General features: G+C 39.4%; 1 protein-coding gene across 6 annotated transcripts in view; it reads left to right on the plus strand.

The window, feature by feature from the left end:
- Positions 1-964: 964 nt before the first annotated feature.
- Positions 965-19021, plus strand: part of cxxc5a (CXXC finger protein 5a) — a 30857-nt gene continuing 12800 nt past the window's right edge. Inside the window, exons 1-3 of one of the 6 annotated variants that reach the window (XM_084731170.1) lie at positions 965-1103; positions 1232-1294; positions 12054-13074. In XM_084731170.1, coding sequence (XP_084587296.1) covers positions 12280-13074 — 795 coding nt within the window. In that variant the 5' untranslated portion in view covers positions 965-1103; positions 1232-1294; positions 12054-12279. Of the gene's footprint in view, positions 1295-12053; positions 13075-19021 lie in introns of all 6 variants that reach the window. The other 5 variants (XM_084731166.1, XM_084731167.1, XM_084731169.1 and 2 more) reach the window with 5 other exon arrangements.

Genomic DNA, 19021 nt, shown 5'->3' on the forward strand with positions numbered 1-19021 from the left:
ATATTGCATATATTGCAATGAATTAGTCATTTTCCATCCTCAAAAAGTACCTTAAGTTATTTTGTATTAGCGTAGACTGGGTACGGCTGCAACAGGGGATGGTTTGCAACAAGTCTTAATCCTCAGTCAGCACCATGCTGGAGTGATGAGGGTCCCCAGGGGCCCATCTTCATATAGAATAATGCACATAAAAGGATAGTTCACCAAAATTCAGATTTGTATTGCTGTTTTCAACATATACAAGCCATTGTAAGGAAAATAAAGTTTTATAAAGATAATTCACAAAGTGGAGTGTAACAGTAAGGTTTGTTGTAGTCCACTGGTTAGCATCTTTAATATCTGCAATGATGACACTGACTCAAGTTAGGCCTGTGCTCGAATAACCAAACAAAACTCAACTTATTCAATCTGATAAAACTATAATATTATTGTATAAATAAATTTTACTATAATATTACTGTACAGTAGTGCATATTATCAAAATACTATGCTTACTGAGACAAAACACAAATGTCAATCAGTGAAATTTAATGTATTTTAACATGTTGCAACCGCCTCTTAATTGTGTTGCATCTGTTCCCAGTGTTGGGGTCAGTTTCAAGTTGACTTCCTTCCATTCAAATAAATATTGCAAACAATATGCCATATGTAATTATCTTTAAATGGCATGGGTAATTAGTAGGTAGATGTAAATTTTATATAAAGATTTGGACAGTCTAGTCCAAATAGTCATGGTTTCAGCCATGCCTAGTCTCCCCTGATTGAGCTACAGCAAATAATCTCACAGGTGGATTACAGTCATGTTCTGTCAGCCCACAGTTTTATTCTGAAACACCACCTCTCTCCTCTCAGCTGTCCTGAAATCACACTGAACCTCACGGCCTCTCTCGCTGTATTATTATCGCCTCTCAGCTGAAGCGCGCCGCCCGCCGCAGAAAAGTCCAGTTCGGTTTTTCCGCGAAGCTCCAAAAATCTATGAAATGTGTTTGCATGTTCCTCTCTGCAAGCGGGGATGTAGAGGTGGGATTGCAAGGACCGAGAAAGCTGGGGGAACCCACGCGTTCAGCCTCAGAGAAAGTACGCTTTTTCCTAAATAACTGACGGTGAATATTTTTTTTCTTTTCACATTTGTCATTAACAGGCAGACACTCTGTAGGATTGTGTTCTCGGAGAATAAGATTTTTCCCCCTTGTCCTTTTCTTTTTTTTTTTGTCACCATTCTGCACGGCAGGCTGAAGAGACGGACCGCTCGGACTGTGGGAGCCCTCCCCTCTGCTCGGATCTGCTTTGGTAGGTGCGAATAAAACGGGCCCGTGTGTTTGCAAATATGCAGATACATGGCAGTGGAGGGAGGAGGTGTGGGACGGGGGGTGATCATACTTTGTTGAAGTCTGCTGAAAAGTTGGGATGTCATCTTCTTATATAGGATCAAGTTATAGCGGCAGGCTGAGCCGGGGCTCCTCTCCTGCAGACCATATGCTGGTACCGCAGATAGGCTACCGTCCTCATAGATCACTGAGTCCAGACAAAAGACACATATTTTGATCTCAGTGTAGTCTTAAAAAAGAAAGAAAATTAACAAAGGTTTGTATTAGCTATCCGGTGATGATGCTGAGGGGATTTTTTTTAGAGGCTGCGCTCAGTTTTTCAGGAACAATCTTCGTTTCTCTTGATTTAATAAGTCGCCGCCAGCGCTGAGCTGATACGGATAGACACAAGCCCGATGGTTCACTGGGAATCAGCTGTTAATGATGCGCACTAAACTTGACGCTTCTAGTTAATGAAAGAAATGATCAACGCGCATTAAGAGTCATGCTTTCATTTAGACTCTGATCATCACCCCTGTATGATTGAAACTTTTATTTAAATCCAAAAAATACAAACTAGTGACAGTTTTCCACTCGCGTAAGAGAGAGATGAAGAATTTATCGTCTTTTTTTAATTATTCAAATGCCATGTTCTTCTCATGTTTCTTCATCTGTTCATCATTATAAAGTTGTCAGGTACCCTTTCACCGCGCGACCCAGTCAAATATTTCAGTCATCCCCCTGCAATCCGTCGCCAGTATCTCATCTCCAAGTGCTCCATATGTTTGCGAATGATTTGGAGTCACAGTACGCGCGGCGTGGTTGTTTTTCCCCTCCAACTTTTTGTGCGCATACAGCCTAATTAAGGAGGAAAAAGACGCAGCAGGTTATAGAGAAAGGGTGAAGTCTAATTGTTGTCACCAGGCTTTTTAACTTCCTCTCTCTGCGTTGGTGCGTCTGTGTGTCCGTGTGTGTGTGTGTGTGTGTGCGCGCGTCAGTCGACAGGAGGTGGGAGGAATAGGGAATGTGTGGCTCACGGTAGACAAGTACAGGGTCCGCAGACAGCGCGTCTGAGTGGGGAGGAGGGGAGAGGGGGAGATGGGGGTGCATTTGCATCGTGCATCGCGTGGTGGTCTAATGCATTAAGTGTTGAGAGGTGTAGTCAGCTGCTCAAGAGTTCGTGGCGGACCCAAATCCCTGTAGCCCTGCAGGAAATTGGATAATATTTGTTTCCCACCACGTTCTTTAAAAAGCTCACTACCATTACCTGGCACCTGCGCACGCAGTGACGTCAGTGAGGGAAACTTATTCAAGAGTTAGGGGAGACCAGGGACAATTGTAACATTTAAAAAAAATATTTTATTTCATACATATATTCATTTGTAAGGGCAAGACTATAATATTACATTTAATGCAAGAAGTCAGTGTTACAACTGGCCCGTTGATTCAAAGTGTTCATGTTACTGCTGTTGCATCTAATGATGTTGCTTAAGGGGGGTTGGTGTATGTATGGTTCAAATTCATTTGCAGAAGACAAAGTAACTATTCTATTGGCAACTAGATTTTAATCAGTTAAACAGAGTTTGGGTGATTTTACATTGAAATTTAGAAAATGATTTCATTTTTGACAGAAAAGTATATCAGCAAAGACAACGTGCCAAAGACATGTGCTTAGATCAGGACATGTGGCTGATGGGTGATTGTAATACAGTGTTTATAACTGCCCCCAATCTTGCTGCCATCATAAAATATTATATGCTAGCTAGTAACACCTCTATTAAACTGGATTGTTCATGTTGATTTTTAGCCAATAATCCAAAAAAAATTGATGGAAGTTTAAATTTGCAGTCATCTAAACTTTAGATAGCAGAAGAAAAATAATGAACACCCAAAAAGTAACTTTCATACCTCAAAGTCTTCTTCTGCAGAGATGAAATGATCCTGTTCCTGTTCCTCAGGCAAAGAGAGTTCTACTGAGCATGTGCAGAGTAAGTGTCACCACTCTAGAGTGTTTCTGATCGGAGGAGGAAGTGTGTTATAATAGCCCCATGTTACAAATACCCCAGCTTTCCCCTACTTCAGTCCTAGCGAAGGAGGTTAATTGTAACAAAATCTGAATTCATCACTTACTGAATGAGTCATACGTTGAGTTTATCCATCACACGTGTCATGCTCAGTCTCAAGCTAAACGAATTAATGTGTTTCATTGACCTCCTAAGTGTTCACAGCTCCTACTGAGGGGGCCACGTCAATGTGTGATAAATATTTAAGCAGCCATGATAGAAAAACATCACAGATTTCTGGTGGTTTTTAATTATTCTCATGTTAAGGGTGCGATGATAGGCCTACAATGCCAAAACAGTGGGCAATATAAACACACACTGGCCTGAAATGCTCCATTCTGCAATCACCTATTGATCGGTCAAGTCAACAACTAAACCAACCAACCATTCATCTGTCACTCAGACATCCCTATATTGTGGACTGACATTCATTTTTTACACACATCTGTTTTTTGCCAAAAAACAAAAAAAACAAAAAAAAAGGTATAAAATCAGGCACATGAGAAGATTAAAAAAATGTCCATTAGAGGTGACTGTTAAATTTTGGAGCTATTACTGTACAAGCTGAGAGCCGCATGTGAATGTTAAATGAGCTGTTCATGCTCACACAAGTATCACTGTACTGACAATATTCACCCAGCAGCAATATGACTGATAGGAAGCACTAATGTTTTTATTGTTGTCAACAATAGAGTGTAATCTGTTGAAGTACTATTAATTCAACAATGATTTAAGATTGACAGTTTTTGTAAATATTCCACACAAAATAATAGATGTCTGCTTGATTTGTATGCAACAGATTTTTACCAGTGATTCATATGCTGAACCTCTGATATATTTTTGACAAAGTGATGTTACGACCAGCTTTGCATCAGGCATAAATAATATACTGACCATGTTTGTTCCATATGGCTTAAAGGAAACATTTTAGAATAAAACTTTATTGGCAAGAGTTCAGTGAGAAGGGGGGCAAAGACAACATGGCCGCTAAAACTGTCAGAAGCAACAGAGGATAACCATTTAGCAAGCTATCTTGTGGGTAATATAATGTATGGAGTACAAAGGCATAATGAAAAGATTTCACTGTTAGGAATATTATAATTTTTCTCATGTACATGACTGAAATAACAATATATTAATTTACAGTCCACCAAAAAATGAGTTTTCATGGCCTCCATCATTCTGGAAATGTCAACAAACATGTCACAATTTGTGAACCTGTACCTCTCAGAAATTTACACTTGTGATGTCATGATGTCATGAATATGAATCCCAAGGCAAACCAAAACTCAGCGTTGACTTATTTAAAGTTTAAAGTTATTTTCATTGTGACTTCCTTAACTTCCATCATGTGACATACATAGCATAATTATGTGAACCCAAACGCAATCTTTTCCTAAACCTAACCCAACTGTTTTGGTATGAGCATGTGCTGAAGTACAACAAGAATGGGGTTTTCAGATGGACTCCTCTCGCAAACATGCTTAACTCGATCCCATTTGAAGACATTTCTTAGCTTGGACCTGTAGGCCTAACTTCCTTGAGTCTTAACTGGTTGCACGGTAACTGGCTAAGAAATAGTTCACATCATTCCCTGTTAAATGTCAAACTGTTTTTATTTTACGCTTCAGTTTTTCTATGGAATAAACAGACAAGATATGACGTGTTGATTAGTGAGCTCTAGCTGCTGGTAGCTGAACTTTTTTTTACTTTTGGACAGAGCCAGGCAAGCACTTCCCCTTTTTTCAGTCTTTCTGCTAAGCTACGCTATCTGTCTGCTGACTGTTGCATCATATTTACTCTGATACTGATATCAGTGTACTCATCTAACTCTCTTTAAGAAAGCCAACAGTATTTCCCAAAAGGCTGAACTTTTCCTTTATAAATGTCTGTCTCAAGTCACCCATACTGAGCTGTAAGTTTCATGCAAATTATTAGATATAAACAAACATGTACACAGGCCGGGGTGAAACGATTTTCAGGCAGCATAGTCAAGTAGCAAATGCGGAGACAGTAAAAAACTGAATATCTCTGAAAGGATCAATACTGTATTCTGTAGAGCTGGAATATCTGGATAAAAACACCACATTTCACACTCACATGACACTCTGTGTCTTTTCAATTTTGCATTTCATGAGGCTGCTTGCACAAAATTTGTTATACATGCTCAATCACACAGAAGCTACAGTATATGAGAAACCAGACTCAGTTATAAGCTATTAATTCATTGAAAATTAATATATATGTGACATTTTGTTAACTATATTCAAACATGGTTTTGAGATTCACAGGCTCTGCAGGTCAGCTGGTGTAGATAAAAGCTAACATCACTCAGCTGGTTCAACAAAACAGACTCAAATTAATGTCAAGATTTTCACTAAGTGTCTTCATTGAATGTGCAGCAACATTTATAATCACATCAAAATCATGATGTTATAACTCCTCAGGCTAGTCAATATTTTGTTTGATGCACTAAATAATTTATTGGTGGTTAAAACCAGAGTAATTGCCCAGCACTCAGAGTTTAGTGAAAAAAAACTTACAAAACTGATTCAGTTTTGCCTATAATGACAATCAGGTGTCAAAGAAACAGTTCAAAAAGTCACAGTTACTGCTCCTGCTGCAGTTTTGAATTTACGGAAACAAGAGGCCACCAATTATTTTTGTGGATGCTTCGATCGCAGGTTCACGGCTGAGCTCATTGGTCGATCCGAGAAAGGCTTCACACACGCAGTTGTTGGACCGTATTGATCATCTGGACCATTTATATCCAGATCTTTATCTCCATTCGCTAATCCTGTGCAGTGTGTTGTGTGCAGATAGATTAACAAAAAACAAGAAAGACTCGGGGAAATATCAGAGATAGCTGATATTTACACCTATTTTTGTGCTGAGACAGCTTGAGGTGAGAGAGATGTGTCTCTCACAGGCTCTAATACGTGACTAGTAATTATAGAGCTCTTGTCAGGCCAATTCACAGAAACTTGAGGTGTAAGGCTTTAATATGAATCACAGTATTAAAGCCTGTAACATCATAGGAAACTGAGTAAACATGCTTAAAGGACAAAGAGCACCAAATATCTGGTTTCATTAGTATGGCACTGACACTTTCAGTAGCAGAGGCAGCTGTAGTTTAGGACACAGTTCACATGAGGACATAAACCTCTCCTGTAAATGATGTGGTGAAGGGATTCTGAAGAGCCATGACGCTGGAAGTCGAGGAGGGTGATTAGCCAAAGACTATACACCCTGCTCAGGGTTGATGATGATGGAAAGAGTGTGACTGATAGGTCAGGAAGATGGAAGGCAGAGGAGGGCGAATGTGAGGCTAAAATAGGTGCCCCTGCATTCATCTGTTACACAATGTGCAGCACAGTCTTATGGCAGTTTGTGAAATAGTCACACAATTTAAAGCTACTACAAGGAGTTTTTAAGTGGTTATGAGACAGTCTCAATTTATTACTGATGCCTCTATATGACCAATGTAAGTTAACAAAACCATCCATGACAAGGTTGGCTTTTTCTGTATGTTCATAATGCTTGGCTTTATTTATGAAGGCCTATTCTCATAAAAAAAAACAAAAACAAAAAAAACCCTAACCTTCTTGTTTTACATTTCAGTGTGTGTTAAATGATTGAATCAATGGTTCAAAAAATTCAGCAAGCAGCTCAAGGATAACAGTTCAGGCTCAAGCATGGATTGAAGTTTTGCCACGGTTTATGTTGTTACAGTATGTATTTCGCAGGTTAACCTGACTTGACGTTAGCACGTTAAGCGGCTAATGTGTAGTGGCCACTACCACAGGATGGGGCGATGTTGGGCTAATGTTGTAATATTGAGGGACGTTCAAGAGAAACTGTGTGAATGTTAAGCCTCATTTGAAGCCATCCACCGTCATCTAGGTTTAATGACGCTTACTGTTTCTTCTTGTTGCTTTTTGTCAAAGTTTATACTGGAAACCAGCCAGTTCTGCTCTGTGATACTCCCACTGATGTGTGTATTTGTGTTGCTGCTGTATGTAAATCTACCTGTCAGACATGGCCTGAAGTTAACGATACAGCCACATGTGAAAAAGAAATGGTCCACTAGCTAGCTTGCTCAGACCATAAAGTTAAGATGAGACCATAAGTGAAGTGAGAACCATGGATAACATTAAACAAAGTGCTAAATTTATCATAAATGAAGTCATTTGCAAAAATAAACAAAAGAATGGTAGTAATTCTGCATACTGGGCTGTTGAGCAAACCTGAATATCTGCCAGAATGAAAAACCCTAATAACTGTGACAGTCCAAATAAAAACATATTTATGAATATTACATTTCTGCCATAGTCTGCCAATAGATCTCCATAAATCTTACACCTCCCATCTTAAATCTATTAGATTTGTGTACATGGACACAAATTTTCAATTTTTTCATGATACCAATGCAACTTTGAAACTTATGTATTACCCAACATCGTTCTCATTCTGCAGTCAACATCCTGTAACACTAACACTAACTAAATATGCAACTTCCTGTAACACTAACACAAATAAAACTTGCTGAGAACCATGTCAGGTGCAATTTAGGTTTCTGCAACAAAATACTTGGTTAGCTTTAGTAAATAATCATGGTTAGGGTTAAAATAACATTAAACAGTGACTATCTGTGGACTTTTCTCACTCTTTATACAATGTGTGTCCTTACCACTTTCAAAATCTTAAAATGTAGAATTTAAAACATATTAAACATTCTTCAAGCACTGTCTAGATATAAGTATTACTGAAATTATTACAATAAGTTAATTTTTTTACTGTTTTACAAATCATAGGATAGGTGTCATTAAATACCTTAAAGGACCAGTGTATAGGATTTAGTGGCTTCTAGCACCTTCATCTAGCAAACATTTAGGAGAAACTACGGTGGCTGTGACACTACAGCCAGTGTTTGGTTTGTCTATTCTGAGCTACTGTAGAAACATAGTGGCGCAACATGAAACCTCCATAGAAGAGGACCCGCGCCCTTTGTAGATATAAACAGCTCATTCTTAGGTAATGAAAACACAGTGAATCTCATTTTCAGGTAATTATACACAAATGAAAACTTAACTATTAACAGTATATTCCATTCTGCCAATAAATCCCCCTAAATCTTACATACTGGACCTTTAACTCTGTGTGCCATCAGATTAATTTGCTTTTCCCCCATTAACATAGGATAGAATGCACTGAAAATGTCTTAATGACTGAAGTCATGCCTGTCCCACTGTCATATGTTCCAAGTATGGGAATTGAGAACTTTTTCTTAACTGTCCAAGCCATCGGAATCGTGTGCCTCTGAGATGACCAATTACTTTTATCATTACCACCATGTTTAGTTGTGCGTTGCAAAACAATGACCTCAAAGTCGTACATCATAGTGAAGAGCCTTTTTCTACTCTGTTTCTACACTCTTTTCAGACTCAGACATAACAAACACTGAAAACCTTTGTAGGCCTACTTTTTTTCCACACAGAAAATTGTTCAGGAATCATTAAGGGAATCAATAAAAAATCAGACCAATAAGAGGAATCGATAATGGCATTGGTATCAATAAAATCTTATCAATTCACATCCCTAGATGTCTTCAGCTTAAACACAAATGAAACTTGTGCTTACCTTAAATCCAAATCATCTGTATAATTATTAATACCGTACTGAATAAATAAGTACTGTGTGCGTGCGTGTGTGTGTGTGTCACTGCACTGTCGTCACACACAGCAGGTGTTGCTGGGAGTGACGCAAACCAACTCCGCTGTATGAAAAGTATTGTGTCACATCCATACTATCAAGATCATCAACACTTTGGAGGAATGGCAGTTGAAATGCATGTCTTTTCTATCTGAGAGACTTTTCAAGAAGAAGAAAATCCTTTTTTAAAAACCAGTGGTGTCATCAGCAGGTCAGCTGCTGCAAGGCTGGTGAGATAATAATCTCCTGGCTGAATTATAATGTTACAGCTGATGAGTGGTATTTCTGAATCTGTTTTCATGAGCCATGATTGCCAACTTCACTGCTTTGTAGCCGACTTGAGAACTAATTTATTTTAGCTATTGATAATACGCCAGGTCATTAATTATGTGGAATACTCAAGTCTTTTAGCACATTTACTGTATTTAGAGCATTGATGAAGCAGTTGGATCAGAGCTGGATATTCTCCCAGGCGGTGATTAATCAAGAAATAGTGCTTTTGCACAAGTAGAGTTCAACTGAGACAATGTAACACTAATACCCCCCCAAAAAATCGCCTTAGACAACATTAAAGTACTCATAAATGACCACTAAATACATAATTTTCAGGTCCAATACTCTGTAAGACCACAAAACCTCCCATGCATCCACAGCTGAGCAGAGATGCATTTAGTTTGAGATGCTTTTGGGAAACCGGACCCTGCTCCGTGCTGGTCAGGAGGAGAAACTGAAACTATAGGACTGAGGGGCTGCGGAGCTGGCTCTGGTTCGCTGGCGCCACATCCCCCTGAGCTGGTGAGAATGTGGGGGCTGTGCTCTTGCCTTTGAAGCTTTACCTCCCACTAATTCTGGCCTTCCAATTTCCACACACTGCACAGACACCCCCCCTCCATCCTCTTCCCCTCCCTTTCCCTTTGTTTCCCTTATAAGGACTGGCCCGGCCATTTCCTCAGCTTTTCTGTGGGAGGTGGTAGGCTTGTTTGTGAACATGGACAGGTCAGGAGAATAGCGGCATAGTTTTTCTTTTCATAGATGAGCAGTCACAGGAATCTTACGCTAAAAGCCGGTGGGCGCATACATCTCTGTCCAGTGGGGAGTCTCCCATTACTACCCCAGTTAACCCTCTTCATAAGCCCCACCACTAGTTTTGATCTAATATTTTGCCAGATTATTATTGCTTTACAGGTTTGGTCTTTAAATCTAATAGAATAGAAAATAATTCCTGCCCAAACAGCTGATTGATGGAGTGAAATTATAGCAATCAAAAGAAATCCAAAGTTAATGAAGAGAAAATCAACTTCCTTTGTTCTGTGCCTGCTTTTGGCTGCATTTTTCAGCAGCGTCTCAGAAAGTCTAATAAGAGACATATTTATTTTCTCACATACTGTATCTCAAGGTTATACACTCAGATCAATGAGCATGTAATTGTTGGTCAATACATGTAACATTTCTTAAATGACTGAACTGCTCCCAGGGCAAAACAATTTATTTATGAAGGATTCAGTCCAAATAAGGTTGGTCTCAAATCAGGGTTTTTTTGTGTTTAAAGGGGACAGATAAATACTCATGAAATAGATTTCACAAATGACAAACTTCACTTTAAAATACAGAAATAATCACTGACCAATAGATTAATAGGCAGGTCAAAGAGTTCACCATGGGCAATCAGGTAGAGAGGTAAGGTAAGATTAAGACAGAGAGTTTTGCATAAAACAGCCTATACCTCTGTAATTACAGCATAAACTGTGTGAAATATATATACATATATATACATGTATATACATAAACGTGATTGAATTTTAATTGAATATCCAACTTCAGGAGTTTGTCCTTCAAAACAATTGTTTGCATAATTTTAATTTAATTAAAATTTTCATTTATTTTTTTTTAATTATGCAACATTATTATATGTATCATTTTGTCAAATTATCAGCCTGGATCAGGATGTTGGGTTTGTTAAGTCTGCTAATGTAGTGACTCCAATCTTGGGCTGTTAGTCTTCCTTAGGCATCTGAATTTAATATCTTTAAAGAGGCTATAGCCGATTTTTCACAATGACATAATGAACAATTTAACATAATGTGAAAGGGGTCTATCGTAGTGATGAACCTACAAAGAATTATCACCTGAATCTGCAGCACCCCTCGGCTTTACAGGGCTTTTTAGTGTGTTCAAGCTCATTGTTTAACTGCCTGGCCCTTTTATTCTTGAGTTTCACTCTCACTCTTGCAGCATTGTTTAGGCAGCTAGAAACCCACTGTACAGTACTTGCTTAGCACCAAACACAGTGAGTGACACGCTGGGGAACATAGTGGAGCGTTTAACAGTTAAAGAACCACATATTTCCCTCAACAGGCAGTAGAGACCAAAAACTGAGTTAAAAGAGGACTTGGACTTGCTTTTGTCAGATGGCCAGAAACCCAACTCCAAACGAATGACAACATTGCACTGTAAGAATGTAACTAAACAAGATTACATTATGTACTTAAAGGGCCAATGTGTAAGAGGTGTGTAACAGGTATTCATTGGTAGAATATGGCAGAAATAAAATATAATATTCTTAAGTATGCTTTTATTTGTGTTCAATCAAAACTGAAAATAGGATTTATTTTGTTTTCATTACCTCTGGTTGTGGGTCCTCTTCCACCACCATGTTTCTACAGTAGCCCAGAACGGAAAAACCAAACATTGGCTCTAGATAAAGGCTTTCGTGTTTTTCGTGAGTTTTGTGGCCTTTAGGTTCTCCTACAAGCTTGGAAGGGGAGAGAGAGGGCAGGTGTTTGCAAAAAAGGTGATGATATGCCAGTACTGTTTTCACATCTTCTGTTTCTGTTGAACCCAAGAGGCCAAAAAAATTACTTCCCGTTTGAGATACTGTTTTAGTTCTTCTTGCATTTGTCCAAGTGTTTCAGTGTTTTGGCGAATTGATCAGTGATCAGTTATTTCTCTTCTCTTCTCTCCCTGTGTAAAGTTTCCAGATAGCCCATGGAAGAACGTGGATGAGGGCTGAGCTGTAGAGCGGGCAGAAGGCTCCGGGGCCTGCCTGTTGTCGGCTGGCTGATTGGTCCATAGAGGTGAGGAACCACTCTCACCGGGGCACAGAACGGACCGAGAAAAGGTCTCTGCTCTCCCCCTCCTCGCTCACCCCTGCCCCCTTTCCACCCTCACCCCCAACCCAGGCACGTACGCTCTGGACCATGTCTAGCGGGCTGTCTGAGGGGGGCCGGACAGAGGACCAGGAGCGGAGTAGCTGCAAACAGGACTCTCCTGTCATAGAACGCAGGAACCGCAGTGGCATCATCAGCGAGCCGCTCAGCAAGAGCCTTAAGAACTCCCGTACCCTCTCCCAGTACACAGCCGTCTCCTCCGCCACCACCAATGGACACACGAACACCAGTGAGACTAAGAGCCACTCGGCCAAGCCTCAGCCGCCCCCGCAGCCCCAGCCCACTGTCTCAGCACTGACGGCGGCCAAGTTGGACCGGACCCTAGAACAGGTTCTGGAGGGACAGAATGGCCTGCTGCACTTTGCCCAGGCAGCAGCACTGTTAAAGCGGGCCGGTATGGAGCACATGCTCCTGCCTGGGGGCATGGGAGTGGGAGTTGGCGGTGGAGACACAGGCTCGGGGGCTAGCGACTTGGAGGGTACGTCTGTCACGGACGCCGTAGGTGGTCCTGTTGACTTCCCATATGGAGTAGGGGGTGGTTTCCCCTTCAACCCGGGGCTTTTCATCATGACGCCGGCTGGAGTGTTTCTGGCGGACAGCGCGCTACACATGGCCGGCCTGGCCGAGTACCCGGCGCAAAGCGAGCTGGCCTCTGCTATCAACTCCGGTAAAAAGAAGCGAAAACGTTGCGGCATGTGCCCACCTTGCCGACGGCGGATTAACTGCGAGCAGTGCAGCAGCTGCCGGAATCGCAAAACAGGCCACCAGATCTGCAAGTTTCGCAAATGTGAGGAACTGAAGAAGAAGCCCTCTGCTGCTCTGGAGGTAAGACGGAGTTGGTTATGATGTGCCATTGCTTTGTGGGCCATTCTTTAGGTTTCCCCCCAAAAATATGCTGAAAAGGTTTTTATCCTAAAAGTTACTACAGGGCTTCAATGCGCAGGCAATGTTTAGGTGAATTAAAGGGAAATTCGTATCATTTTATGTGGTCTATATTATAATATTTTCACTGCTGTAATTTGCCATCAGGCAGCCTTTTCTGATGGGAAGCCACGGTTATATAAGCCAAATATTGCTCTCTCCAGACCAACCAAAGTACATAGGTGAAATCAGTTTCACTGGTCTGTTGGTGGGTTTGTGTTATTGTGTGTCCCACAATAACACAAACAAACCAACAGACAACAGCAGCTCCCATATTATGTGAGATAAATTTACTGTTTTTTATGGTTTTGGAGATTGTTTGGTTTTGACACAGCAATATTTGTCTTATATAACAACAGTTTCTTGTAAGAAAAGGCTGTCTGACAGAAAAGTAAAGTGGTGAAAATCATCCAAGTATTGCATACACTTAAATTGATATAGATTGTTTTAGGTGGGACCCATGCTGGTGTTCCTTTTCTCCAAACTGGTTGTGTGCCGACTGGCATCAACTAAGTAATACAGTGACCATCAGTAAGTACCTTTTACAACCCCACTTAAAATAATTCAAATGATCCCTTTAACCATTGTGTCTAGGTGAGAGCTGTGGCATAGGTTTGTCTTTGTGAGATCTAAAATTTGGAGTTGATCCATGACAAAGAACTGGAAAATTGCTTAAAAGAATACTTGAGACAACAACACAACCCAAACTAATTTCAGCTTCACACCTGAAAGCACACAAAAAAAGATCCTTTGGTTTCTACCTGAATGGCATTCCCCTTTAAGGGAAGTAATAAAGGGGGGCTTTTTGGTGGGGTGATGGCTCCACAAGCAGGGAAATGACAGGTGGTGAGGAGTGTGGTGGGTATGTGCAGGGTAAGCATGCACCATGGGGTCTCTTTAATCTGTCCACCAGAACCATGCACTCACCCAATCATTCAGTTGTAAAGCTTATTCACTAAAACACAAGACTGTTTGTGTTTTTTCACACTGAACTACACAATGTGTGATCCCACTGTACAGTAAGATGACTATACATATAAATTATTTAATATTGGTTTATAATTATGTTATAATTAGGTTATTAACATTTAATTAATCGTTAATAATCTGTTACAAGATAGAAAGGGCAACAGTGACCTGTTGCTTGTTAAATAGTGAGCCCACATTTATCTATACTGTTAAGCCTCAGATCTTATTGCTTACTGAGCCTGTCTTCTCCATCAGCTGCATTTATACCTGTCAGTTTCATCACATATTTGTTAATAAGTTGCTAACATTTAACCAGCGCCAGTTTATCTTAAAGTACAAATATGATTTATATTTACTGTACTAAATCAGAAAATGATATAGCATCATAGATTAAGGAAACATGCAAGTTGAAATTCTTGTTTGTCAATTTCATGATTATTAGAGTTAAAATTAATGCTAAATGTTTGCAGAATGAGTAATTGTTTGTTTATGAGTCGAAAGAAATCATTAATGATCTTTTAGAAGGAGGAGATGTTGATCATGGTTAAATTAAGCAATAAATTAATGGAGTCTGGCATGCAGTCACTGATCTCTGTCTGTTTTCAGGATAACACATTTATCTTTACAGAGATTGTAGATCCATAGATCTTATATTAAATAGGGATTTGACCTATCGAATATACCGTCTTTGGCTTCAACTTACTGTTTGGACTTCAGTACTCATTTTTAAACATTAGGGCGTTACTCATTTAATAGTCAAAAAGTTTCATCAAATTAATTTTTTTATTAATTGGTAGTAAGCAGTAACAGGATCTCGCCAGATAGATGACTGATGTATGAAAACTGTGATATAACTTGTTAGTAACTGCTTATTAATGACTTATAATATTGAGTTTTTACAACTTAATTAATAACCTAATTATAAACCATTTATAAGGGTTGTCTGATTGTAAAGTGGTGCGCAATGCATTCCCATCGGTGGAGCAATTTCTGTTTGGTCACGTCCTCCTCGTGCTTACTTGTGCATATGTTGTAATCATAAAGTGATGCAAAAATGTGTGTGCAGGCAGAGTGGCAGTAATTGTAAATATGCGTACAGTATGTGTTTGCGTGTAAGTGTACATGCGTGGGTATGTTTGTGTATGTGCGTGCATGTAACAAGGTCCATCTGGCCACAGAGCTGTCATCTGGAGCACCAGGTGTCAGTGTGGCACATGCAGCCCCCCCCCCCCACTCTTTTCACTGCCGCTGTCCTTCTCTCCGGTGACACTCATGCTCATCTAAACGGCCCCTCCAAACTTCCTGTCTGTTACCTCAGTCACACTCGGTGGCCTAACTATCCCTGGCTGTGATGACAGAACGACCAATCATGAAATCAATTCCAGCAGATGTTCCATCTCAAAGGAAATAAACTTTTGTAATCAATGGATAATAGTGTCACTTTGGCATTACGTAATCGATTGATAAATACGTATGTAACACAGTGTGAACATGAACCAGTGGAGAGGCCTCTGGTCTAATTGACACAAACTGGATCTGCGCTTCAAACTGCTAATGGCTTTACTTCTTTCTCTTTCTGATGCTGATTGAGGGTGACAGCTTGGCCCCGAGTTTGTAGGCTGAACTGTTGGTCGTTCAATCCCCATGTGCTGACTTTGGCCATCCACAGTGAAATGCTCCTTAAAGGGATAGTCGGGTTACTGGAGTTTTTAGGGAACACACAAACACAGGAAAGTGTGATGGCATTTTGAATGTAACATGTATGTTAGCTTCGCTGAGCTCAGTTAATGGATTTTGATGGAGCTTTAAGATTGACTGGACAATTCCATATTTTTGCTGCAAGTCCTACCATGTTTTATCTTCTCTTCTTAAGCTTGAGGGTTCCTAGGAGGTCACATTATTCTACAGATTAGGTGGATTAAAGGGACAGTTCATTCCTAAATAAAATACATATTTTTCCTCTGACCTGTGGTGCTATTTATCCATCCTGATTGTTTTGCTGTGAGTTGCAGAGTTTTGGCAGGAGTGATGTCTTCCTTCTCTTAAATATAATGGACTAGATGGCACTCAGCTTGTGCCAAAAAAGAAAAGGATCCAGCCACTCAAAGTAATCTTCAGACCTTGTTGTGAGCAGTTTCATGGAGGTATTATTTTCCTTCTACCAAACCAACAGAAGGAAGCGTGCATCTACTCATGGACAAAAGGTTACAGCACAACTGAGGAGGATCCCATTAATGTTTACTTTCCTTTTTGTCACAAGCCTGTGCCTCTTGTCCATGAGCAGAGTAGCAGAGCATTTTAAATTTGGGGGTGAACTGTCCCTTTAATAGGATGCTGGACTTGACTGACAGACAACCATTTCTTTTAACAATAGCCATGATTTTCCCAAACCTTGACCACATTTTTATTGTTGTACCAAGACAACATAGAACCTCTAACTTTAATGAAATAATTTAAACCCAAACCATGATGCTTCTCTAAGCAAACAAAGTTTTTTTTTTTTTTAGCTTACTGCTTAAACCAAACAATAATTATAATCATTGTCACATCATAAAACTCATCTGTTATTTAACAGCGATTTGAAACAGTTTTGTAAGGCACAGTCAAATATTGTCATCCTGCTGACAGGGGGGTCGTATCAGAAAATGTGTTCTAAAGGCAAACAACCTATTTTGTTGTTTAATTTGAAGGACTTGTTGGCTTGTGTCAGGAAGTCCATCACAGAGAAGATCATGTCTGGTTTTATTTGTTGTCAGAATTATGTTGCCATTGAGTTAGTTGAGACTGGTGTTTGACCAAATGCAAATCACTGCCTACCTGGACTACAAAGGAAAGCACATCAAAAAATTTAAAACAATTGAAAGATACATGGTAACCATGTAATCATGAAATGACTGACAAAAATCAGAAGCATATATTACTTCTGTGCCAGTAAATAAGTTAAACATTCAAAAATTATGGCATGTACGTCTGTGTAAACTGAAGGAATCATATGCAGGTAGACCACTGTGACTGAAAAAAAAAAAGATTTTCTCACAAGTCGAGAATCAGACTGGTGCGTCTGAATATCAGCATGTTGTTTTTCAGTGTTGCATTGTTCAACTGCAAATTAATGAGAGGCTTCATTTGTCTCCGTCGATGATTCACCAAAATGGTGAAATGTGTCAGCTCGCTATGTAGGTGGTACAACTCAATGTCTGCAACAGAAAGGAATTTAATTTTAATTTATGATTTGCAATTGATGTTGTCATGGCAGTTAGCCTAATACCAGTCGTTCACACCAGTGATGCCAAACCCAAGGGGGCTTGAATATTCATGACTGTTGATGTTGATATAGGTCATCATGCTGCTCGTAACGTCACAGTCTTCTATTGCCAGTAGCCACCTCATATGAAAGAAACTCCAGGGTACCATAAACCTGCCAACGCTCCAAGTACCAAGTATAATAGCAGTCTGATTATTGACGTTAGTAATTGTATGTGCTGTAATTACCTTGCACACATTTTTCTTTAATTTATTTAATGTGTCTGTCAAGCATTTTCCCATTTTTCAGACCAAAAATGAGAGGGCTAATCTCTGCTTGCAACTAAATTTACTTGTACAGTATGACAATATTACACCAATGAATATTATTCAAAGATCATATCAGTGTTTTTTAAAGTTTGTCATTGTAGTAAACAGTGTGGAAAAACAAAAACTAGTCCATTGGTGTCAACATGAAGTTTTAACTTTGCAGAAATGTTGATTATGTTGTACTAAACCTGGCTCATTCATCAAATACAAATGGAATACATTAACGCTCAGGGTCTTATTAATTGCCAAAACAACAGGTGCACTGAGGGCGCGAAACAGATGAAATGTGACATTATATGAACAGATATGCAGTGCCACTTTAGAGAGCTGAAAGTTTTTTCAGTGTCACAGACATCCTGAAGGTCTATGGCATGAGATCGCCATGGGAAAGGCAGGAGACATTCATGCCAAAGTGTGCAGCATCTGTACATCTACCCACATAGAAAGCATGAATAAAACCTTGACCACTTGACAACCCATCTTATGAAAAAGAAAAAATTATGACAAAATAATCCTTGTAATATTCCTCTGATATCGCTTTATAAACCTAATGGCCTTATTCATGTTCCTTACTGCAGAGGTCCTCAATTTATTCTCAGCCAAGGACCCCTTACAAGATAGAAAATATCCCAGGGACCATCATGTATGTCCCTGTAGAGAGTCAGTTGGTGGGAATAAGATTTTTATATATGTTTGTCAAGAGCTATTGATTGTTAGTTTAGAAGATGATCTATGAACTATTTTAGATTTAAAGCTAAAATATATGTAACATTTCTACATTAAAAAATGCTAGACCCATGTCATATACTTTCTTGAGATGTGTACTTACATTATCAATAATGGTCAAACCCAGGCAAATCCATAATTTATTTAAGGTAACTTAAATAACTAAATAACTAATATTAGTAACTTAATAATTATAATTAGTCTGTAACTTCCAGAGAGTGAGGAAGGAAGTTGCTGATCACGACTACATGATAAAATAAAATAAAACATCATTAAATTACCTAATCTGTAAACATGACTTTTGTATGAGTCACATCAGATAGATTTTCATCAGCGCTGGATGTTTAGCAATGAAGACAACAACTCCCATCATCCCACACTACTTGATGATGTCATCAAAGATTGACTTGTGTTATTGTTAAAATGTGAGAGAGACCCCCAGTGCCAGGACCTTTGTAAAAAACAAAATAAAATTAATAAATGTTATTTTAAATGAACCAATCTGAAAACTCCTATTTTAGAACCATTGCCTTACAGTGCTAATTCTGATACTATAAAAATTATATTTTAAGAATGACTTAAA

This window comes from Lutjanus erythropterus, chromosome 11 (assembly GCF_056507025.1).
Source record: "Lutjanus erythropterus isolate fLutEry1 chromosome 11, fLutEry1.hap2, whole genome shotgun sequence".
Lineage (NCBI taxonomy): Eukaryota > Metazoa > Chordata > Actinopteri > Lutjaniformes > Lutjanidae > Lutjanus > Lutjanus erythropterus.